Source organism: Pollicipes pollicipes, unplaced genomic scaffold (assembly GCF_011947565.3).
Source record: "Pollicipes pollicipes isolate AB1234 unplaced genomic scaffold, Ppol_2.1 Scaffold_3087;HRSCAF=3621_pilon_pilon_pilon, whole genome shotgun sequence".
NCBI lineage: Eukaryota > Metazoa > Arthropoda > Thecostraca > Pollicipedomorpha > Pollicipedidae > Pollicipes > Pollicipes pollicipes.
The window spans coordinates 30,364,268-30,389,058 of NW_023596225.1; the positions used below are offsets into that span (position 1 = coordinate 30,364,268).

The 24,791-nt window shown below is 57.4% G+C and overlaps 1 protein-coding gene across 1 annotated transcript in view; it reads right to left on the bottom strand.

The window, feature by feature from the left end:
- LOC119090030 (fat-like cadherin-related tumor suppressor homolog) overlaps window positions 1-24,791 on the bottom strand; it is a gene marked incomplete at its 3' end in the record, with an annotated part of 36,556 nt that overhangs the window by 5,765 nt on the left and 6,000 nt on the right. Inside the window, exons 4-26 of the mRNA XM_037212826.1 lie at window positions 21,971-22,167; window positions 18,090-18,308; window positions 17,077-17,329; window positions 16,693-16,948; window positions 15,402-15,723; window positions 13,988-14,221; window positions 13,371-13,542; window positions 12,118-12,339; window positions 11,639-11,875; window positions 10,636-10,833; window positions 8,799-8,987; window positions 6,254-6,381; window positions 5,851-6,028; window positions 5,094-5,302; window positions 4,584-4,728; window positions 4,084-4,254; window positions 3,731-3,884; window positions 3,171-3,340; window positions 2,581-2,763; window positions 2,191-2,408; window positions 1,329-1,479; window positions 824-997; window positions 264-503 (exon numbers count right to left, since the gene is read on the bottom strand). Coding sequence (XP_037068721.1) covers window positions 264-503; window positions 824-997; window positions 1,329-1,479; window positions 2,191-2,408; window positions 2,581-2,763; window positions 3,171-3,340; window positions 3,731-3,884; window positions 4,084-4,254; window positions 4,584-4,728; window positions 5,094-5,302; window positions 5,851-6,028; window positions 6,254-6,381; window positions 8,799-8,987; window positions 10,636-10,833; window positions 11,639-11,875; window positions 12,118-12,339; window positions 13,371-13,542; window positions 13,988-14,221; window positions 15,402-15,723; window positions 16,693-16,948; window positions 17,077-17,329; window positions 18,090-18,308; window positions 21,971-22,167 — 4,620 coding nt within the window. The remainder of the gene's footprint in view (window positions 1-263; window positions 504-823; window positions 998-1,328; window positions 1,480-2,190; window positions 2,409-2,580; window positions 2,764-3,170; window positions 3,341-3,730; window positions 3,885-4,083; window positions 4,255-4,583; window positions 4,729-5,093; window positions 5,303-5,850; window positions 6,029-6,253; window positions 6,382-8,798; window positions 8,988-10,635; window positions 10,834-11,638; window positions 11,876-12,117; window positions 12,340-13,370; window positions 13,543-13,987; window positions 14,222-15,401; window positions 15,724-16,692; window positions 16,949-17,076; window positions 17,330-18,089; window positions 18,309-21,970; window positions 22,168-24,791) is intronic.

Here is a 24,791-nt window from a genome sequence, read left to right on the forward strand (position 1 = left end):
GCCTGACTCAAGTCAGGCCCAGTGCATGGGGACAGGCTAGTATCAAACCAAGTACGGCCGGCCTGAACCGAAACACACAAGAACTACATGACACTACAGTCAAGCCATACCATGATGGTGTGGTCTGTGTATGTATTGACCCCAGGTCATCGTCAAGGACGTCCAGCCGTCCCAGGATAGTGTGGTCTGTGTCTGTACTGCCCCATGTTATCGTCACGGACATCCAGCCGTTCCAGAATGTTGTGGTCTACGTTTGTACTGACCCAGGTCATCATCACGGACGTCCAGCCGTCCCAGGATGGTGCCGACGGCCGTGTCCTCGGGCACCGTCAGCGACAGCACGGGCGGGGCGAAGCTGGGCGCGCAGTCGTTGACGTCTTCCAGTGTGACAGTCAGCACGCTGGTGCACTCCCACTCGGCGCGGCCGCGGTCCTGCACGTGCGCCGTCAGGCGGTAGACGGGCCGGGACTCGCGGTCCAGCGAGCCGGACACGCGCACGTGACCTGGCCACGGCACAAGGCGTCAGGTCAGGTCAGGTCAGGCCAGGGCGGCCTGGTGCGACATCAGAACGCAAGCCAAGCAGACCAGATGACGGTCATAACGTAGGGCCACACAATAATACCTTATGTGAACATGAACTGATGACAAGCATGACAATATCAATGGTGAAGAGACAAACCAAGCGTGAGAGGGCATCGACGACAAGACGCACTTAGAAGACGCTTCAACGCACATAGCGACTGCCTCAGCGACAGCTTCGCCATTCCTTCAACCAGTCCGGGTACAAATGACGTCATCGGAAACAGCTCGGCCGTCAGCTGACCTAGGGCCGGGTCGATGGCGAAGTCGTCGGCGCCGGCGCCGGTCAGGTAGTACCGGAGCCGACCGTTCCTGCTGTCGTCCAGGTCATGAGCCCGGACGGTCAGCACGTGGTGGGGAGGGGCCGCCTCGCTCAGCGTGACCGCGTACTCCTCCTCCTCACACACGGGTGGGTTGTCTGGAACACCGCACGGCGTGGTCACGTGCCGCCACGTTGTATTACATGGTGACCGGACATGACCAGACTAGGATAACGGCATTTACAACGGTGCCACACAGCCAGCACACTGTTCTGCAGCTTGATCCCTATTTCGTTAAAAACACAACGGAGCAAGCATCAACCACCAGCTTCGCACGTTGAGTTACACAATTAGACATGAAGCTCAAAGAGCCTCCATGCCAAAAACCCAACACAATCTTGATCAGTGATATTTACGGAGCCTATGCCCGGGGATAAGTGTCTTTAGAGGCGTTGTCAGCACATCCGAGTGCTGGCGGAGGAGACTGACCGTTGGCGTCGAGCACATCCAGGTGTAGCTGGGTGGTGGCCACCAGAGAGCCGTCGGTGGCTGTCACCGTCAGGTCGTAGCTGGGCACGGTCTCACGGTCCAACGCGTTTAACACGAACAGCTCGCCGCTGTTGGCGCCGCTCGTCACAATCTGGGGACCACGTGCATGTTCGTCAGTGGGGGAGAGTCACGTCTTTCAAACCTCTGGTGTCGTCGCTCGTCACAAGCTGGAGATCATGTGCACGTTCGTCAGTGGGGGAGTCATATCTTTTAAGCCTCTGGTGACGCCGCTCGTCACCATCTAGGGATCATATGCACGTTTTTCAGTGGGAGGAGAGTCACATCTGTCAAAACTCGGGTGACGCCACCCGTTAAAAACTGGGAACTTTACGCAAATGCCAGTGGAGAGCTTCAGATCACCCAAGCACTGGCGCGGCCTGTCACAATTAGGACACAATGAGCACACATGATCTGTGACCTAAGTATCACGCAAACAGTTTTTCAAACAATGCTCGTCAGAGCTTGAGGACGGCGCATACACGCCAGAGGGGGTCTGTAACGCCATTGACACGCCAGAGGGGGTCTGTGTGCCACTAACACGTCGCAGCGGGTCTCTAGCGCCACTAACACGCCAGAGGGGATCTGTAGTGTCATGAACACGCCAGAGGGGGGTATGTAACGCCACTAACACACCAGAGGGGTCTGTAACGCCACTAACACGCCAGAGGGGGTCTGTAACGCCATTACCACGCCAGAGGGCGGCCTGTGTGCCACTAACACGCCGCAGCGGGTCTCTAGCGCCACTAACACGCCACTGGGCGCCTGTATCACCACTGACACCGCTGAACGGGCGTGCTCTGACCTCGAAGCGGGCGTGCGGGTCTCCGTCGGTGATGTAGAAGTGGACGGGCGCCGAGAGCAAGTCGGCGTCATCGGTCGTCAGGCTCATGATGGAGGTGCGCGGCAGGGCGTCCTCATTAACGACGGCCGCGTACCGCTGCTGAGCGAACACGGGCGGCGAGTCGTTGTAGTCGGCCACCGAGATCACCAGACTGGCCGTGGACGAGCGACGAGGCGACCCTGGCGGGGCACACCGGGTCAGGTCACTCAGGTCACAGGTCTCAAACCAACCTCACAAGTCCCCCTCTAGTGAATCGTATAGTTGACGATCACCACCAGCCTCCGCAACGTACTCCCTATTCCATGCATGCTCTGTGGCGTTCCGACTGCGTTGTGGGGTATCCCTAGTTACCTCCGTCGGCGGCCACCACCATCAGCCGGTAGGTGTCTGTCGTCTCGCGGTCCAGCGGCCGCAGCGTGGTCACCCAGCCAGACCGTTCGTCCACCGCCAGCAGTGCGTGCAGGTGGCTAGAGTCGGCGTGCAGCTGGTAGCGCACCTGGCCGTTGGCACCCACGTCCGGGTCGACCGCCGACACTGGGGACGGGCGCAGCCAGGTCACACACGAACACACAGCACTGATGCAATGGAAAGGGGTGCACACAGCTGGCCCCACACAGAACTGATAAACCTGGTAAAAGACGATACCCTCTCTGACAATACCCTCGCACACCTCTGACGTACCCTGTAGAGCCCTGGTACCGGCCGGCAGATTACCTCTAAGGGTACCTGGTACACTTCCGATTTACCCTGCAGAACCCTGGTACCGGCCGGCAGACCCTCTCTGACGGTACCTGGTACACCTCTGACGTACCCTGTAGAGCCCTGGTGCCGGCCGGCAGACCCTCTCTGACGGTACCTGGTAAACCTCTGACGTACCCTGTAGAGCTCTGGTACCGGCCGGCAGACTACCTCTAACGGTACCTGTCACACCTCTGACGTACCCTGCAGAGCCCTGGTACCGGCCGGCAGACCCTCTCTGACGGTACCGCGGTACACGTCTGCGTCAAACACGGGATCGTTGTCGTTGTCGTCCATCACAGACAACATCAGGTGGGAGTAGGCGACCAGCGGCGGTAGAGAATCGGTCTGAGCTGCGATCGTGATGTTGTACCTGACGCAACGGAACAGAGCGTCAGGGAACGCATTAGAAGCGTCCAACGCACGACGCATCGTGGCCAATGCCTGCAACCCAACGTCCAGTGCGCGGGCACTGGAGTGCAGGCGCGAAGTATCGCGAAGGTAAGCGATGTGTCAAATGTGAATGCTATGGCATTCGCCGCGAACATGCTTGCCTCGAATAGCATGACAAAATAATTGAGGAAATTAGCTAAGTGTGCCCATTTTTTAAAGCTCATGAATGACGTCCAACAACCCAAAATAACCACCGATGATGCTAAATCTTACCAATCTTACCAAGCCTGAAAGTGGAAGCATGCACTGCTCGCAAATAGTTCCATTAACATCATACTCCGGACCCGAAGTCTATAGCTGTTTGACCCACCTGTCCACGGCCTCCCGGTCGAGACTCTTGGCCAGGACCAGCTGTCCGTCCGCATCCACTTCGAACATGTCCGCTGACGGCATCTCGTGGATCGAGGCCACCGAGTACGTCACCGTACCGCCGCCGCGGACCCGGACTGACGTGATGCGGGTACCTGCGGAATAACCGGACATACGTCACTGGGACAGGTACACTGTCACGACACGGGCCCCATTCAGAGGTCAAACCTGCTACTTAAGCCACAGCTGCAGAGGGTGATAAATATTCAACCAAGAGAGGCTTACCTGGAAGAAAGAACTGTGCAAACATGCCTAATATGCTTCACCTTGTTCACACTGCCATGCATCACTTACCAACTGGGTCACTCTCGGTGAGAAACACGCCCTGTGGCCCCGACAGCAGCGGGTCAAACACGGGCATGCCCTCGCTGTCTGGCAACACAACCACGTCCACCGGGACGTCGGCCACCAGCCGCTCACTGCCGCCATCTGTCGCCCGCACGAACAACTGGTATACCGGACTCTCTGCCAACAGAGGCGCCACCGGTCACCAGTTGCGCCGCGCATCGAGGACCGGTTTGCGAGAAACGCTTTTTCTGATCGAAAACAGCGCAGGCGTGCTTGAACATGCAACATTACAACCCACTCAGCTGTGAGTACGGACAACGTCTGTGACAGCTCTTGAGCATAATACCAAACTCATTTTAGATGGACAATTATCCGAGAAGCAACGGACCATCTTAAATGTTCTCAAGGAACATACACCGACAAATTTGATTACCCATACGTCGAGACAACTTAAGTTCCCAATCGAGCTCTAGTCACTGCTACAGCCGGCGGGTGGAACTGCTCACCAAGCTGGTTTGGTTGCTGCATCAGAATGATCTCTCCCGTCTCCGAGTCGATATCCAAGGCCTTCCTGATGTCCGACACCTCCGTCTCGAAGATGCTGTACGCGATTCTGGCGTTGTCTCCTTCGTCCGAGTCGTACGCCGTCACCTGGCGGACCGCCGACCAATGAGAATACAAGAAACAAGCCACACCCGACCACCACAGATGCCAACCACAAGGCGTAATCATTGCGAGCTCACGTCGGTCAATCACTAGAATAGCGAACCACAATGGCAGGTAAGCGAATGGTTCAGCACCTCAGCGTCAATGCGGTCCACTGGCCGCCGCCACACGTGGCGCCGGCGGACAGGCTCAGGCTCGCCTTGCACTGGCCGCTGACACTCATCCAGCCGGGGGACAAGCTTATGCTCAACTTGCACTGGCCGCTGACACCGGTCCAGCCGGGGACAGGCTCAGGCTCACCTTGCACTGGCCGCTGACACCCGTCCATCCGGGGACAGGCTCAGGCTCACCTTGCAGACGACGTCTCCGGCCGTGAGGTTGGCCGCCACGACGGCCCGGTACTGAGCCAGCTGGAAGCGGGGCGCGTTGTCGTTGACGTCCGACAGCCGGACCTTGACTGTGGTGTGATCCGACCGGTGACCACCGTCCGTGGCCCACACGGGCAGCTCCAGCACCGGCTCCGTCTCACGGTCCAGTCGCTGACGGGTGCTGATCACGCCTGTACACAACACAGCACCAGTTCACACGGGAAGCTTCAGCACCGGCTCCGTCTCACGGTCCAGCCGCTGACTGGTGCTGATCACACCTGTACACAACACAGCATCAGCTCCCACGGGCAGCTTCAGCACCGGCTCCGTCTCACGGTCCAACCGCTGACGGGTGCTGATCACGCCTGTACACAACGCAGCACCAGTTCACACGGGCAGCCCAGCACCGGCTCCATCTCACGATTCAACCGCTGAGGGTTGCTGATCACGCCTGTACACAACACAGCACCGGTCCAGACGGGAAGGTTTAGCACCGGGCTGTCTCGTAACCTATGGAAGTAGCCAATCACTCCCTGTTCCGGTCATGCTCCCCGTTAACCCCATTCCAAGCAAGGGGTGGGTTCCGCCATGCCCCAGAGCTTTAGGAAACATCCGGAACGATTGCGATGCAGATAAAGGCGTCCGATTTCTCTTGAGATCTACATTCCCTAAAAATGACCGGACGCGATGTCAGAAATCTGTGACAGGACCTTCTAACGGAAGGATGACAGCCACTCACCGGTTGAAGCGTTGATGCTGAATACTTCTCTCCATCGGTCGGAAGGAATGCTGTACACCACCTGACCCAGGGGACCCCTGTCTGGGTCATACGCCTTGACCTGGGTCACCGGAGTGCCGCTGGCCACGTCTTCACTCAGGTCCACCTCGTAGGCGACCTTTTCAAATGCGGGCGCATGCTGGAAGGGAAGAGCATTCCAGTGCGTGGCGGGTCTATGTTGAGAAAACACACCAGCGCGTTCAATCGATGACAACTTGATGCAAGACCCTTCAAGCCCGGCCTTCCGCGGCACACACTAAACTGACGGCCCGCGACATTATCTCGGCCAGCCAGCAGCACCGCTGTCATCATATTGCACGTGTGATACACTGTTGCTGCAGGGGCGCTTCTGAGCGGCAGTCACCTTGTTAGCGGGCATCAGTCGGACCGTCAGGGGCACGTAGGTGTGGTGAATACCGTCGGCGGCGGTTATGTTCAGCTGGTACTGGGGCGACTCGTCGAACGCCCGGATATTGGCCACCGTGATAACGCCTGCGGGAGACACGGAGGGACACGTCACGTTCCCCTCACACGGCACCGGTACGGAGGAGGGTCACGGTCTGCTCGCTGACGGCAGGACACGGAGTGACGTGTCACGTTCACCTTCACACAGTTCACGTTCACACAGCACCGGTACGGAGGAGGGTCACGGTCTGCTCGCTGACGGCAAGACACAGAGTGACGCGTCACATTCCCCTCACACGGCACCGGTACGGAGGAGGGTCACGGTTTACACGCTGATGGCAGCCATCAGCCAGCTGTGCTCCACATTACGGCGAGCGGGCATTCATCTCGGGCGTTATACAGAAGAGCCGTCACAGCTGCGGCGCCGAGACAAACGTGACACCTCAGTCACCGTCGGCACCGCGGCGGCACCGACCCACATCCTCCGAGGCCAGACCTACGAGCCACCCTCAGCAGGCAGGGCAGTGTTGAGAGAGCCGTGAGCAGCACACTCTCGAGTCATTGCCAAACCCAGCCCGCTGCTCCCCGCCCCACCACGGTGGCCCAGACTGGGTCTAGCACGCTCCACAACTCGCCCGCTATCCCTTTACCACGTGGTTCCATCAAGCCCCAGGGAAGCGCTGTCCAAGTGTACCCAAGTGTGCCTCACCCATACCTTTTATTACGTCTTATGCAAAGCACGGTATTCAGGTGTTAGCACACAGTTCTGAACCCCGATCAACAGGTTCAGGTGTTCGTGTTGTATCTCTCAGCGTTGTGCACGAGTCGCGGCCGGGCAAGCGGCGCCGGCAAGATACCGAGACCACCGTCCTCGCGGTGACCCTGTCCACAGCTCTACAAACGGCAGATCCCCATCCAGAGCGCGGGACGACGGCCGCTTCAGAAGAGGGAGCCGCCCCCCCCCCCCTCACGGGAAACCACCGCAGGCTGCTCACTGCGCGCGTCTTTACGGTGAGACGCCTGACCCCGATGAAGACCCAGACAATGATCCAGACAACTTCCAACGGTTACCTGGCCAAATAAAGCCTTCCTCGGAGCGGCCCAATGTTCCAGTCCACTGAACTGAGAACACCGCTCAGCACATTAGTCCATTGGACGGCAGCGCGTCGAATTGGTTGGTGGGGCTCCCCGGGATTTAAACGACAATTCATCTCGCAGTGAATCGCTCTGCTACTCTGCCACTGACACGGCCGCATTTCCAAGTATGAAAACGAATTATACGCAGCAAGCGTCATCAGTTCGCGCGAATGACGCACCTAATAATAAAACAAGGAACTGGATCACAAGCCGGTATTGGGCGTTCACATTGTGGCATGACAACGGCCACGGCCCGACACCGTGCAGACCGCGCATTGGATGCTCGCCTATCGTCTTTGAATGCTGCGCCCAGCTTCTGCGCGACCGGCACTCCTCCATTCCCTTCTGAGTGACATCACTTCATTGGATTTGCTCTAAACCCCGTGGGTTTGGTAAGGACATACTTGGAGACGAAGTACCTGCTGCCTATCTGCGTACCTGCCGGTAATGTGAACCTGCCGCCTTCCTGAGCACTCGTCGATATAGTTAGTCTGCCGCCTACCTGAGCGCAGCCCATATAGTGAGCCTGCCTCTGCCTGTGCGCCCGTGACTGTACTGTCCCTCCTGCCATTTACCTGTGTGTCCGTGATTGTACTGTCCCTGCCATTTACCTGTGTGCCTGTCACTGTACTGTCCCTGCCATTTACCTGTGTGTCCGTGACTGTACTGTCCCTGCCATTTACCTGTGTGCCCGTGACTGTACTGTCCCTGCCATTTACCTGTGTGCCCGTGACTGTACTGTCCCTGCCATTTACCTGTGTGCTCGTGACTGTACTGTCTCCGCCATTTACCTGTGTGCCTGCGACCGTACTGTCCCTGCCATTTACCTGTGTGCCCGCGACTGTACTGCCGCTGCCATTTACCTGTGTGTCCGTGATTGTACTGTCCCTGCCATTTACCTGTGTGTCCGTGATTGTACTGTCCCTGCCATTTACCTGTGTGCCCGTGACTGTACTGTCCCTGCCATTTACCTGTGTGTCCGTGACTGTACTGTCCCTGCCATTTACCTGTGTGCCCGTGACTGTACTGTCCCTGCCATTTACCTGTGCGCCCGTGACTGTACTGTCCCTGCCATTTACCTGTGCGCCCGTGACTGTACTGTCCCTGCCATTTACCTGTGTGTCCGTGACTGTACTGTCCCTGCCATTTACCTGTGTGCCCGTGACTGTACTGTCCCTGCCATTTACCTGTGCGCCCGTGACTGTACTGTCCCTGCAATTTGCCTGTGTGCCCGTGACTGTACTGTCTCCGCCATTTACCTGTGTGCCTGCGACCGTGCTGTCCCTGCCATTTACCTGTGTGCCCGTGACTGTACTGTCCCTGCCATTTACCTGTGCGCCCGTGACTGTACTGTCGCTGCCATTTACCTGTGCGCCTGTTGATGTAGAACAGCTGGCGGTCGTTGCCGTCAGCGATGCGGTAGACGAGCTGGTCGGTGGGGTCCGGGTCGTGCGCCTTCACCATGGTGACAAACTGTCCTCGCGACGGCAGCTCCGTCAGCTCGCACGCGTAGCTGGCCCGGTCGAACACCGGCACGTTGTCGTTCACGTCCTCCACTGTGAACAGGCAAAGACCACAACTATGAACGAATGATAAAAACAGGCGCCGACTCCTACATACTCCAACTTTATGATTTTTTTATCGTAGACCCGCGATGGAAAGAGGATGAGCTTAAACCGTAGGTTACGTCCAGATCAGGATAGGCGTTTCAGTGGAGGCTCTGACGGCCATTAGTTAAGGTCTCCACCCTGTTTCCGTTTGCATGCATTGACGGATAAAGCTGAAATTGTCAGCTGATATTTTACCATTATTCCGTACATCTTTTTCTATGACAAGTTGCTGTATAAAGGTCTGGAAAAGATGTTAGGTGCATTAAGGTTATGTTATCTTTCAGATCTATCTAAAACGGGTTTACCACGCTAACCCTGGACCTCCGGATCATCTATTTTGGATGTATAAGCCTTACAGCACACAAAGCGCAAGGGTATGAGCTAAAATATATCAAAACTGTGCAAACCTTGCGACAGCGTTCTGAACACAAGCACCAATCGATGTCCAGAGGAAGAACGACACTTAACCCTTCCACAGGTTGCAGTTCGCTACCTGAACGGAAACTGTAAACCAAAGATCCGAGAACAACATGGAAGCGCGCTAGCCAGAACAGCCACTTCTTTCAAAGGCGCGTGTTAATTTAAAGTTCCACGAGCGTTCGCGTTCATTAAGACGAACTAAACTTGTGCGAAACTCATTTCACACTGGAACGTCTCCGTCGCAGACAGCAAGCCGTTCCATCGAGAGATGGCCGGTTCAGCCTGACAAGAATACCCCCTGACACCGACAAGTCTGACTGACAGCCGACCTCTTCAGCCCACACGCCCCCACATGGGGAGGTCAGTGCTCCGTTGTGGCGGCGGGCCGCCGTCAGCCCTCGCCCATCGACAGGCTGTTTCAGCGGACAGTCGTAGCCCGTCCTGTGGACGACTTTGACAAAACTTTCGGGCCGCGCGGTCCGCACGACGTCCACGGGTCACCGCGGACCACTGGCGCACGCAGTTTCAAACGCACGTGAAGTTCTTCAATCAGCGCCAAGCGTGTCCTGACAACTTCGAATGCTTCGGAATACTTTGACGCGTGAAGCGTCCTGAGTTTTGCGCGAGTTCTGCGAAAATTTTAGATCATCCCGTGTCTGTCATATGTCTACGGTTTGCAGTGAATTTTGTGCCGCTGCAGAAGCTGTTCTCTTGTGTACGGGGCCACACAAGCTGCTAGCCCGTTTAGAGCAAAGCCCGGAGTGCCCTCAGTATTTTTAAGGATTACTCCTACCACATCCACAACACTCCACAAAGATACTGTCTGAATGTCGTTTTTTGAGAATGCCCGGGCAACCTACTTTACAAATTTGAGGGATGCCCGAAATGCGTTTTGCTGCGTCGTCTTTAGAAGTTGGTTTATTGAGCATGCCCAAGAATGAATAACATTTCACGCGTTTCCGGCGATGAAATGCGTAGTGAAAAACATGAATGAACAGTTAACATTTAATACCGTGTCATGAATGGTTGACGGCGGGTGGAGCAGCATCAACCGTCAGCGATACGCAGCGTCACCCAAGTATTTTTCAGTGGCGTGTTCTAACCGTTGACGGTGAGCACCGAACGCCGCCGGCCAGTGACGTCACCCCGTGTCGGGAGAGCGGCGTGTTCTCACCGTTGACGGTGAGCAGCGCGGTGCCGGTGAGCGGCGGCGAGCCGTCGTCGGAGACGGTCATCACCAGCTGGTGCAGCGGCCGCTGCTCGAAGTCCAGGTAGCTGGTGACGGCCAGGGAGCCGTCGGACGTCATGTGGAACAGGAAGCTCTCCGAGCCGTCCGCCTCCTGGACACGGAAGCTTAGCGGCTGGTCGTCCTCTGGACGACAAACGCAGGCGCGGTTACCATCAGGCAAGCACACGCGATGCGTTTGATTCTTAGGCCATCTCAGTCTAGGCTTACTTAACTAAATTGTAACAAGCGCAGGCTTAACACTGCATATAACGCGTGTCTTACATAGCTACGAAAGAATGAACTCAAAAATCCACGCTGAAATTACTCTTTTATTATTACAGCGATAATTTCACTCCAATTACGAACTCCATTCTTCAAGTTTCCGACAGGTGCTTGACGCGTCCCTCGCTGATGGATCTGTTCAGAACTGGGCCACAGCCCAGACGCCTGGAAACAACCCCTGGGACTAGAAGCCGGAGCTCTGATTACTTTTGTCTGTTCGGCCGGGACTCAAATTATCTGCGGGCACAACATGGCGCCTGCTTGGCCTCAACTGACAATCAGGAGTCAGCAAAGAAAACCGTGTTCCCAACACTGATACCGGTCTGAGATCTCCCTAAGTCTGTGGTCCCCAGCCTGGTGCCCGTTTATTATCCCTTCCCTTGGTCGGTGATCCTCACCATGGTTCCGGTCCGTGATCCCTTCCGTTGGTTGTTGATCCTCACCATGGTTCCGGTCTGTAATCCCTTCCCTTGGTCGGTGGTCCTTACGCTGGTCCCGGTCCGTGATCCCTTCCCCCGGTCGGTGGTCCTTACGCTGGTCCCGTTCCGTGATCCCTTCCCTTGGTCGGTGGTCCTTACGCTGGTCCCGGTCCGTGATCCATTCCCTCGGTTGGTGTTTCCTACCCTCGTTCCGGACCGTGACCACTTCCTTCGTCGGTGGTCCTCACCCTGGTCCCGGTCCGTGACCTTCACGTGCAGCAGCTTCAGGCCGGGGTGGGCCGCCTCGCTGGCCGTCACGTTGTAAACCGACCGCTCGAACTGAGGCGCGTTGTCGTTGACGTCCGTGACGTTCACCGTGACCGGCACAGAGGTCACTGACCCCGTGACCCGGTCCGTGGCCGACACCATCAGCTCGTAGCGCGGCCGGGTCTCGTAGTCCAGCTCACCAGCCACGTACAGAACGCCTGGGACATCGCGCATGAGTCGATACTCTTGCAGTTTGCCCACGACGGGTCTGGCCAACTTCCCCGGGTGGTGACTTTCCAGACACTGGTGACGCGTATCCTCCTGATGGGCTCGACAGTTTCAGAACTACGACAAACGCTCTGTCAAAACACCTCAACTAACCCAAAGTACTTCAAAAGGCACCAGCCGGTGTGTGCCGGCCTTTTCAGGTGGCCATGTCATGTGCCTGCCCGATACACACCGGTGGTGAAGTCTACGGCGAACATGGAGTCGACGGCCGGCTCTGTGAGCTGGAACACCAGGCTGGAGGCGGACGGGGCGTCCGCCTCCAGCGTCAGCACGGGCGTGCGCCGCTCGGCCGACTCGGCCACGCGGGCCCAGTAGTGCGGCTGGGAGAAGCGGGGCTGACTGCCGTCCACGGTTGTCACCAATACCTCCGCCTCCGAGGAGAGGGGAGGCGAGCCTGTCATAGAGACGGACAGCGTCACCAACGGTACCTCCGAGGAGAAGGGAGGAGATCCTGTCGCAGAGACGGACAGCGTCACCAGCGGTACCTCCGAGGAGAGGGGAGAAGGGGGCCTGTCACAGAGACGGACATCTGTGATGGAGAGGGCACGCGGTGTCACCAGCTGCACTTCCGACACGGAGACGGTGGACACGGGAGGGGCGTCGGTTATAGAAACTCGGGCATTGTCACCATCGGTACATATAAAAAGTCGAACCACCACTCAACCGTTCGCAGCGATTCAATTGCCCAGGCTAAGGGCACTGAAAATGTTCACGTAAAAAAGAACAGATAGAAGATGGGTTCCTAACGAGTTAGAACAACACAAAAAACCACAACACAAACAGGCCATATGCTGATTGTCATTGATAATCCGTTAATGAGAATGCTATTGCAAATCTGAGACTTGTCTCACCATCAAGTGGTGTGCTAAGCTCTACAGAGCGACAGCGCATTGAGCCCTGTCATGTGAGCATGAATTTCGGCATTGAGCAAATGTGAGTAAAGAAGAAAGCTCAAGCAGACTTGCAACTCAATTTCTGCGAGGCAAGAAAGGCAGAAGGACCTCATTAATAGTGTTGTGCTTTCAAGTTCCAGTTTATCTAACCTCGAAATATTCAACCACTCCTCCAGCCAGAGACAGTTCCAGAAGGGCGTTCAGAAAGTTCCGTCAGGTTGATGGATATTCTTTTTTTGTCAAAGCTAGACGTGTTTGGCATTCAGACAGCCTAATGGTGAAGCAATATGTGATCACATGCTGTTGTTGCAAGGCTGCTATCGACGCCACAACACTAACATTCGAGTGGTGGCTGCGTTGTGTGGTAAGAAAATGGACTTAAAAATGAATGAAAACGACGATCCCAGCAATGGCATATCCCTAAAAACATGCAGGCAAAATAAACGCATTTTCAGCGGGGAAAAGCACACTTTACATTGCCACATTCCAAACAGCACAGCGGAACTGTCGCACACGTTGGTGACCTGCCTACCTCCGTCGTAGGCAGTGACGACCAGCCTGAAGGCGGTGTCGAGGCCGCGCGGCGAGCGGCGCAGCGTCACAGCCCCGCTCAGCAGGTCCACCGCGAACAGGTCACCGTTGCCCCGCAGCAGGTCATAGTGCACCCGGCCGTTGTCGCCCAGGTCAGCGTCGATCGCCGTCACCTGCGACCCCGGCGCGTCACAGAGTGGCGCATGACGGCGGGGAGTGACGCGCCAAATGCCGCGTCATATCACGGCATTACGCGTCGTGGCATGGCCTCTCACATTATGATGTTATGCCAGACTATATCATGTCGCATCACCAACGTTCTTTCTAACGTCCTGTCACAAAACACGATATTATGTCATGATTAAGACGGCTTTACGTCCATCACTAGTGCGAATCGTAGCCTATTGGAAGTGCTTTGCATGGGACAAACCCTTCACGGTAGCCAGACGTCTCCAAAATGATCTTCGAGTGGAAATGACCAGTCCGCCCCTGCTCAGTGTTCTCACCAGTCAGCCCCTGCTCAGTGTTCTCACCAGTCAGCCCCTGCTCAGTGTTCTCACCTTGGTGACTGGAGCTCCGACCAGTAGCAACCAGCCAGCCCCTGCTCAGTGTTCTCACCTTGGTGACTGGAGCTCCGACGGTGGCCTCGACGGGCACGACGGCGTGATACGGCTGGTTGACGAACACGGGCCGGTTGTCGTTGTCGTCCATGACGGTCACGTGCAGCAGTGTGTGCGCCACCCGGCCGTCCCTGTCGCTGCGCACCTCTACGGCCAGCACGTGCTGCTCCTGCTGCTCCCGGTCCAGCGCCACACCCGTGGTGCGCACCACGCCAGCCGTCTCGCTGATGCTCTGTGGGGGACACCGTCACAAGAGGATCACTCACAGAGAGACAGTTCCGAACAGCGCCCGCCGTCTTGTTGCACGGTGGGATGGACTGACTCAAAGGCTGTCCATACAACTGTATAGGCGGGGCTGACTCGTTAATATGCTGTCAGACCAGATGAAAGCCACCGTTATTGGAACAGCAGATGGCACAGAATGGACTGACCACGGAGCGCTTCGACCTTTCAGAAACGCTCCTCCCAGAACGGTGGGCAATTCGGCCTTGAAGCCATGGAACCCGCCAGTACAATTCGCGGGGGATTTTCCCGCCAAAGCCAGTGGTAACTATGGCGAGTCAGTCAGATCCCGCGTCACGACTACGAAAACATATTCAGAGTTCGAGGATTCAACTGGTTAATATTCTGCAGTAGTTGGCTGTAAAGCCGTTATCAACCAAAGCGCAAAACTGAGGCCGCACAAGCTAATGGGATGAATGGGATCGTAACGTTAATAAAACGTCAACGCACACTTCCGAACCAAGTCATGCTCAGGGCAAGCCTCTGAACGGTGCGGTCATAACAGTGCAGTGAGTAGTCCATGAACCTGGTGTGGTGGCGGTGCAGAACAGCGTCGCAATGCTTCACATAAATGTAAAACCTTGGCGAGTGATCTGCTCCGATATGCAAGTTAGCTCTGCCCCAACACCATACATACGTCACACCGGGGGCTTCAAAAGCTTTTTTGCGGCATCAGCGACGTTTAAAACGACGCCCCTTGGATCATTTACCCCAGGTGTCGGCCGTTGAAACGCCCCCAACAATAGGCGTCATATAACGTTCAGAGCCGACGCTAGAGAGCCAGCATCTTATAAACAAGGAATTCGGTGCCTTGGAACTAGCGACTGATCAGTGCTTGTCGGCTCTATGCTCAGATGAGCAGAAAATCGCGATTCCAAATAGCACCTTTCAGGACCCACAAACGTCAGTAGCATTTACAAGCACTACTACGTCGCACCGCATAAGCCTACGGAGTCCATGTTAGAAGCCACATTTTGACAATGTGTCGCAAAATCAGGAATTATTGCCTCTCAGCGAGATATACGGACCAGCACCGTCCACCCTGGACATACACACTGGACACAACACCCACTAAAAGCCGTCGGTGATACCAAATGCTCGGACGACCACCACCTCGCGCCATCACTCACGAAGTACTCGGAGGGGTTGAGGATGCGGAAGGCGAGGTGCTCCATCAGCTGGTTGCCCCGCACGGACAGCGAGGCCACGATGTCGACGCGAGTCGTGTTCTCGCGCACGGTGCCGTAGAACTGGTCGCTGGAGAACACCAGGCCACGACTGGCCACCTGGCGGCTGCGCACCAGCACCAGGGCGGCGGCGCGGTGCGGCCCGTCCGACGCGTGCACGGTCACGTTGGCCAGCGGCGGCACCGTCTCACCGCGCAGCAGGCGCAGCGAGCCCGTGTCGGCGGCCAGCGAGAACAGCGCCGCGTCGGCGCCCGTCAGCGAGTAGCTGGGGACGGGGCAGAGGGTCAGTGAGCAGCTGGTGACAGGGCAAGGAGTCAGCGAGTAGCTGGGGACGGGGCAGAGGGTCAGCGAGTAGCTGGGGACAGGACAGAGGGTCAGCGAGTAGCTGCGAACGGGGCGGAGGGTCAGTGAGTAGCTGGGAACGGGGAGAAGGGCCAGCGAAGAGCTGGGAACGGGGCAGAGGATCAGCAAGTAACTGGGGCGGGAGGAGGGTAAGCGAATAGCTGGAGGCGGGGCGGGGTCAGAGAGCACAGAAAGTCTGCCAAGCAACCTTTGGAGGCTGTGATTCGTTGCTCAGCATCACGCCCCGTATACAAACAGCGCGTTGCCGAAACCAAAGCGTGCTCCGCTGTTTGAACAATGAAAACACAAAGATGGTGACTGGTCGTGTACAATGCAAACGTTCTTCGCGGTAAGACCCAAGCATCATCGCATGAATTACCTGGTGTTCTACGTGTCTGGGTTGGAGGCCTGCACGGATACCTCATGTTCTGCGTGTCTGGGTCGGAGGCCTGCACTGCTACCTGGTGTTCTGCGCGTCCAGGTAGGAGGCTGCACTGTTGGAGGCATGCACTGTTACCTGATGCTCTGCGTGTCCGGGTCGGAGACCTGCACTGTTCCCTGATGCTCTGCATGTCCGGGTCGGAGGCCTGCACTGTTACCTGATGCTCTGCGTGTCCGGGTCGGAGGCCTGCACTGTTTCCTGATGCTCTGCATGTCCGGGTCGGAGGCCTGCCCTGTTACCTAGTGTTCTGCGGCGTGTCCAGGTCGGAGGCCTGCGCTGTTACCTGATGCTCTGCGTGTCCGAGTCGGAGGCCTGCACTGTTACCTGATGTTCTGCGTGTTCGGGTCGGAGGCCTGCACTGTTACCTAGTGTTCTGCGGCGTGTCCAGGTCGGAGGCCTGCACTGTTACCTGATGTTCTGCATATCCGGATCGGAGGCCTGCATTGTTACCTGATGTTCTGCGTGTCCGGGTCGGAGGCCTGCACGGTGCCGACCTCCACGCCGTCGTAGCTGGGCGTCAGCACGGTGAAGTTGTACTGCGCGTGCGCGAAGCGGGGCGGCTCATCGTTGACGTCGAGCACGGCGACGGTGACGCGGGCCGGCCTGGCCGCCTGCAGACGAGGCTGACCGCGGTCCCAGACATCCACCGTGAACTCCAGCTGGGACCGGCTCTCGTGGTCCAGCGCGCCGGCCGTCCTCAGAGCACCTGTGCAGCACACGCGTTAGCGGACGGAGCCGGTACAGCCCGAGGCCGGACACAGACTCCAAACCAGCACATGAGCCGCGACAGTGTTCAGTTGCCCCGCGCCGCCGGCACACTCCGGCCACTCTCACCGGAGTCGGGGTCGATCTGCAGGAACTGGCGCGCGGCCGTCTCCACGATGCTGAACAGCAGCCGGCCGTTGCTGTTGTCGTCCAGGTCCACAGCGGCCACCACCAGCGGCCGGCCGTCGTCGGCCAGCACGGCCGAGCCGACCGGCGCCGACTCGCGCACCCGGCCGGCGTAACGTGGCCGCGCCAGCCGCGGACGGTTGTCGTTCACGTCCAGCACGTGCACGATGACGCTCGTGTGGGCCACCTCGCCCACCTGGAGGGGACGGCACACAGGTCAGCCAGGGTCAGTTAGAGATCAGGGTATGATGACGCTCGTGTGGGCCACCTCGCCCACCTGGAGGGGACGGCACACAGGTCAGCCGGGGTCAGTTAGAGGTCAGGGCATGATGACGTTCGCGTGGGCCACCTCACCAACCTGGAGGGAACGGCACACAGGTCAGCCGGGGTCAGTAGGGGTCAGGGTATAATGACGCTCGTGTGGAGGGGACGGTACACAGGTCAGCCGGGGTCAGTTAGAGGTCAGTGTATGATGACGTTCATGTGGGCCACCTCGCCCACCTGGAGGGGACGGCACACAGGTCAGACGGGATCAGACCTCTGGTTATAATGCCGCTCGTGTGGGCCACCTCATCCGACAGAGGAGATGGTCACAAGTGAGATGTGCGTTGGAGGCCACTGCGTAACGGCACACGATTAGGGTTCTTCACCCGCTTGTGGAAATAGCACAACTTGAGACAGTGTGGAGATCATGTTCCTACAAATGGGGCAGCAAATGCCATTTAAAAGTCGTCAGGATATCAATGTATGGTGTCGGTCACCAAAGCTAACCCACGCACTTGACAGCATCATTGGCACGTCTGGTAAGTTCCGCCCGCTTATCCGTCCAGTGAACTGAGCGCCAACGAGCGTTGGGACTTGGAATTCCAAAACCGCCAACGAAGTTCTCACCATGCTGACGGCCTGTACGGACAGGTTGTACCAGGTGCAGCGCTCGTAGTCACGCAAACTCTCACCATGCTGACGGCTTGTATGGACAGGTTGTACCAGGTGCGGCGCTCGTAGTCGAGTCTCTCGCTGACGGTGAGCACCCCGGCGCCAGGGTTCAGCAGGAACGAGCCGTCCTCATTGCCTCCCACCAGACGGTAGGTCACTGAAGTCCGGCAGTGGGCCACCACGTCCAGCACGTGGGAGCCCGGAGGCCTGTCCTCCTCCACCTCAGCGCCGTACTCTGCCTGCAGCGGTGGACACGGACAACACGTCAGCGCCCGGAGTTCTGCAGTCCTCCACCTCAGCACCGCACTCGGCCGGCTACGGTCCATGACGTGAGAAGGCATTTCAGATACGCTAGTGGCCGACGCAGCTATCTGAGCCGTGCACACAAAGCCAATGAGCTCTGCAGATGACGTCCAATGTAGCCTGCAGGGGATTTCGTCTGGAGGATCTTTTTCCATCCTCGCCATCCTTTCATCCCACTCTCCTTGGCCAGAGCTCCTTTCATCCTATAGTCAGCGCCGTGGACGCCGACGCATTGTTCCCCATAGCTGAAAACAGCCTCTGCCAATGCGGCATCAGATGGCCTATTGATCTTGCGAACGGAAACAGGGAAGTCTTCGAGCTGAAAAACTTCCCCCTTGAAGATTAGATTTACAAACGAAGTTTCTGATAACTTCCTGGCCCGTCAGAAGGCCCGTCGCCCGGCACCGGCGGATAAAAATGTCAGCCGCAGAAGACGAACAGATCGCGGGCCATTCAGCTCGCTGCGATTACGGCGCTCTGTCTCCCGACGGCCAACTCGGCGCAGCAGGCGGCAGACTGCGGACGTGGTTTTAAAACTGACTTCGGAAGCCGTCCGCGGCGTCCATACTATGCGCGTGCGTACGGTTTCCATTGTATTTTTCACCGGGAATACCAGTGGATTCAAAAGCCATCTGGTCAGAATATTCCTTACATAATTTAACACGTCAGAAATTAGCCATGTTCAGTGACGACAGGTCAACAGCGTACCACCATTCATTTAAGTTTATCGAAGTTTATAGGGGTTGTTCCCAGGGAGCCAGCCAATAACGAAAAGAGGACATGCTCGGGAGCAGCGCGTTACTCTTTAACGTTTCACGTCGAAATTGTTCTGCATTTCTTCGCTGCATTACTCCATGTTGATCATTCGCAGTGGATAGGGTTGGACTGAAAGCTCAAACCAGTTGAGCTTCCGTCGCTCCCATATTCACATCACAGTCAAATAGTTCCCAAATATGCACAAGCTCCGCCGCGCGCGTCTGAGCAACAGCTGCGGCATCTGTACGGTGGTGAATATTCTCCGCCGCAAGCGACGCGGGCCGTAAAGAAATAACGATAGCAACTCTGGAGTAGCTACTTGCAAGCAAGCTCTGGTCTCTGCCCATCGCCGACTATTTCAAGAGTCTTGCTAAGATAGACTCCCCTTACGCATTTTGGTATGGCCTCGCGAATGCTGAAATATCCGTCAGGTGAAATCGCACACGACGGCTGGTTCGGTCACGGCCACGGACAAGCCGATTTCGATTAGTATGACCGACAGCCAGATGATTAGTCTATTCAGCGCAACATATCATGCCTTTATCCGTTCTCAAAGTGACAGATTTCCATGGAAAAAGCTGAAAGCATATCCTTCCACTCGAAGCGCGGTCCAGTACCACGTGAGCCCGTTGTTTGAGCCCAACAGGGGAAGAACACTGCAACTCTCCAAGGGACCACTTGCGCTGCCAAAGAGTACACTGCACGCGCTGGCTCTCACTTGGTCCTCGCGACGGAATACGATAAAAAAAACACTGTTCCTGATCCACACTCGTCCCTTGCCGCCACCGCGACCGCGCAAAAGCAGCCCCGGGTGAGAGGGGTCCGACTAGCGGGGATGGGCGCGGCGCCTCCCACAGCCACCGACGACCGCGCAGAGTCACCCCGGGTGAGAGGGGGCCGACTGGCGGGGATAGGCGCGGCGCCTCTCACCGCCACCGACGACCGCGCAGAGTCACCCCGGGTGAGAGGGGCCGACTGGTAGGGATGGGCCGCGGCACCTCTCACCGCCGCCGACAGCCGCGCGGAGTCACCCCGGGTGAGAGGGGCCGACTGGCGGGGATGGGTGCGGCGCCTCTCACCGCCGCCGACAGCCGCGCGGAGTCAGCCCCGGGTGAGAGGGGCCGACTGGCGGGGATGGGTGCGGCGCCTCTCACCGCCACCGACGACCGCGCAGAGTCACCCCGGGTGAGAGGGGGCCGACTAGCGGGGATGGGCACGGCGCCTCTCACCGCCACCGACGACCGCGCAGAGTCACCCCGGGTGAGAGGGGGCCGACAGGCGGGGATGGGCCACGGCACCTCTTATCGCCGCCGACAGCCACACGGAGTCACCCCCGGGTGAGAGGGGACGACTCGCGGGGATGGGCCGCGGCGCCTCTCACCGCCGTCGACAGCCGCGTGGAGTCACCCCGGGTGAGAGGGGCCGACTGGCGGGGATGGGCCGAGGCGCCTCTCACCGCCGTCGACAGCCGCGCGGAGTCACCCCGGGTGAGAGGGGGCCGACAGGCGGGGATGGGCCACGGCACCTCTCATCGCCGCCGACAGCCACACGGAGTCACCCCCGGGTGAGAGGGGACGACTCGCGGGGATGGGCCGCGGCGCCTCTCACCGCCGTCGACAGCCGCGTGGAGTCACCCCGGGTGAGAGGGGCCGACTGGCGGGGATGGGCCGAGGCGCCTCTCACCGCCGTCGACAGCCGCGCGGAGTCACCCCGGGTGAGAGGGGGCCGACTGGCGGGGATGGGCGCGGCGCAGCTCGCAGCTCCTGACAGACCTTGAGAGGCCAGTAATGCGGCAATTTGAGCATCGATTAACAATCGGCCTGACCGTCGGCCGCACTTGGCTCGTAAAAGGCTTCTCATGCCCGGTGACGACGTTCATTGTTCGTTTCACATTCGGCCAGCGAGAAACCGTTAATCACCCCGAGAAAAGTGCGGAGCTCGCTAGGAGCTAGCTGGTTGAGAACGCCAGAACGTTCAACAAAAGGATGTTTGCGGTAGCATTTGTGTCAACTAGAAATCGAGATAGCATTCCATAGCGTATGTAATTAGGCAAAACGAACTCATGCATAATTTGTTCGGTGACACATCACTTCACTGAAATAAACAGCATCTTAAGAAAAGGTTTGCAGACCTTGACCGTGCGATTTTTAACTCTAGTATTTTGTAAGCCTTCATATTGCTGTACCTAAACGATTTTTTTGCAGACCTTTGCCATACAAGTGAAAATTCCAATCTGTGGTAAGCCTACAGCCTAGATCGAATTCGAGGGAATTTATCAGCAACTAATCACAAAAACGACCACAAGTTATCACAGCTGTAATGAAATCCTTAGTTAACTCGGTCACGAAATCTGATAAAATGCACAATCATCAGCCTTTGCCAGCTCTGATGACATGTAACATTAATCAATTACCGGCTACTAAAGCTAGGGCAAACTCAAAATACCTCCTCAAGCATGACATCTCACCGACCACAAAACCGCGGTCTACCCTTAACTGCTGTCCGCCGTAGTGCCATGCGGTGCGCACAGACCTCGAAGCCGGGCGGTGCGCACTGCTTCTCGAAGCGGGGCGGTGCGCACTGACCTGCTCGAAGCGGGGCGGTGCGCACTGACCTTCTCGAAGCGGGGCGGTGCGCACAGACCTTCTCGAAGCGGGTCGGTGCGCACTGACCTTCTCGAAGTGGGGCGGTGCGCACTGGCCTTCTCGAAGCGGGGCGGTGCGCACTGACCTCGAAGCGGAGCGATGCGCACTGACCTTCTCGAAGCGGGGTGGTACGCATGGCCCCCTCGAAGCGGGGCGGTGAGCGCTGACCTGCTCGAAGCGGGGCGATGCGCACTGACCTTCTCGAAGCGGGGCGGCGCGTTGTCGGGCAGCGTGACGAGCACGTTGACGTGGACGTCGCCGTGCAGCGGCGGCCGGCCGGCGTCGCTGGCGCGCACCGTTAGGATGTACTCGCTGGCGCGCCGCTGGTCCAGCCCGGTGGCCACCGAGATGGTGCCTAGCACCGGGTCCACCGCGAACGCGTTGTCCACGTTACCTGGCGGCGATAGACGTAGACGTCAGGTGTTAGCGGAGTGCACCATTCCACACGGAGACCAGGGCGGAGGCGGGCAGGGATGCACAACCTGGCACGGCGATAGGATAACACACGCATAATGTACGCGCAGAAACTGAGATGGGTTAAGTATGGAGCTTACATAAGCAGGGACAGGCAAGGCTGGCGGCATTGTAGGACGATGTCTCTAAGCCGAACCGCAAGACCGACAGTGAAAACACGGAGAACAGCTACAAAAGATCGCTTAATTGCTCCGGTATGCAATCAAGTTGTATTGTTGTTTTTCTTTTCTTTTGTTACCGTTGAGCAAACGTATTGGAACCAATCATAGTAAACGCCTGTTGGCCAAACGAGTAAGACGCTTTCACTGCAGCCTTGAACTACAGCAATGTCAGAGTTCCACAGGTCAATTATCTGCCTCTAATGAACTATCAACAGGACCGCTTCATCTTCATCACAGCTCTGTAGATGAGCATCGGCCGTGATGGGAATTGATGAGCCGCGGTATTTGTTCGACAGATCCACTTTACTGATGCACATTGGGGGCGGGTGGCTGAACGCGACGCCGTTAAAAACAAGAGAACGACAGGATTGATGCATCGCATTAAAACAGCACCGAGGCGGCAGCAAGCTAAATTTCGCAGGCGGCGGAAAATTTACGAGCGCCAATAAACCAAAGAAACAGCGAGCCAAATTTCCGCAATGAAGAGAAACAAAGTTGGTTTCACCTCTGCAGTAACATGCTGTTGACAACCACACCCACTAAGTGAGGTAAATCAGAAAAATAATGAAATGGGGTGGTTCACTGAACTGCTGCACTTCTTGGCTGTTGACAACGTACGTTACTTGGCAAAGATGCGAGGAAAATGTGAGGAAAGCGTAAAAGGTATGAGCGATAGCACTGGCGTCAACATTGGAACATTTGTCCGTTGTCTTTCCTCTAACCTTCGCTTATGCCAAAAATAATTCACTAATGAACTATCAATATAAAGCTTCCGACGAGCGCTGCGGCTGGAACGCAGCAGTATCAGCCCCAATTCTTGATCGGCCGGAAGACAGCAGTACCGGCCCCATCTCGAGATCCGCTGGAAGACAGCAGTACCAGCCCCATCTCGAGATCCGCTGGAAGACAGCAGTACCGGCCCCATCTCGAGATCGGCCGGAAGACAACAGTACCGGCCCCATCTCGAGATCGGTCGGAAGACAACAGTACGGGCCCCATCTCGAGATCGGCCGGAAGACAACAGTACCGGCCCCATCTCGAGATCGGCCGGAAGACAACAGTACCGACCCCATCTCGAGATCGGGCGGAAGACAACAGTACCGGCCCCATCTCGAGATCGGCCGGAAGGCAACAGTACCGGCCCCATCTCGAGATCGGCCGGAAGACAACAGTACCAGCCCCACCTCGTGATCGTTGGGAAGGCAGCAGTAACGGCCCCATCTCGAGATCGGCCGGAAGACAACAGTACCGGCCCCATCTCGAGATCGGCCGGAAGACAACAGTACCGGCCCCATCTCGAGATCGGCCGGAGACAACAGTACCGGCCCCATCTCGAGATCAGCCGGAAGACAACAGTACCAGCCCCACCTCGTGATCGTTGGGAAGGCAGCAGTAACGGTCCCATCTCGAGATCGGCTGGAAGGCAGCAGTACCGGCCCCATCTCGGGATCGGCTGGCAGACAGCAGTACCGGCCCCATCCCGAGATCGGCTGGAAGGCAGCAGTACCAGCCCCTTCCTGAGACAAGCTGGAAGGCAGCAGTACCGGTCCCATTCCGTGATCGGCATTCAGGCACGTGCCATGCTTCCAGCACCCATGGACTGCCTCAAACCTTGCTACCGGCGACTGACAGAAGAGGTTCCCGAGATAACGCCTTCGGCCCAGGCAGAGCAGAAGAGCCAGCGGCCCCCTTGCACGGCGCCGGTAGACGCCAGCCCGCCACACTGGCGGGCTATCATGTCTGCTTCCCTGAAGTACCACCTATCGCGCGGATACGCCACGGGTTTATACGGAAGAGATTAGGGTAGACGAACGCGTTAATACTTTCGGATTGGATTGGACGGGTACGCTACCCGTCAGAGATCAGGTGCAAGGAAAATGTGCCCGTGTGGGTGTGCATGCGTGGGTGTGCGTGCACGCGTGTGGGTGTGCGTGCGTAGATGTCAATGTGCGCATACGCGTGTGCGTGCGCGCGAGTGTTCACTGTTCTCCGGTTAATCATGCGTTTGTGATCAAAACTCCGGATGCGAAAGAACCAAGAGCTATACCACTCATGCATGAGCTGTACGTATGACGGTGGTGATGATGGTGACGGTGCTTACCACGCTAGCACCTCCCACCTACGCCAACCATTTCATACCAGCACCAAGTCTCACGGGTTCATCTCGCTGTCCAATCCCAGTGGTTGATCCCGCCAACCAGCCTCACCAGTTCATGTGATCGTAGTCTCACGCGGTGATCCTACCGCTCATTCCCACTAGGGCAACACGCCCATGCATACCTTAACAGTTCGGCGCCCACTTCCGCCAGTACATCTAAACAGACAGTCCTACGAGCTTCTCCCATCAGCCAACACCAACACCGTGTTCCACCCATCACGGATT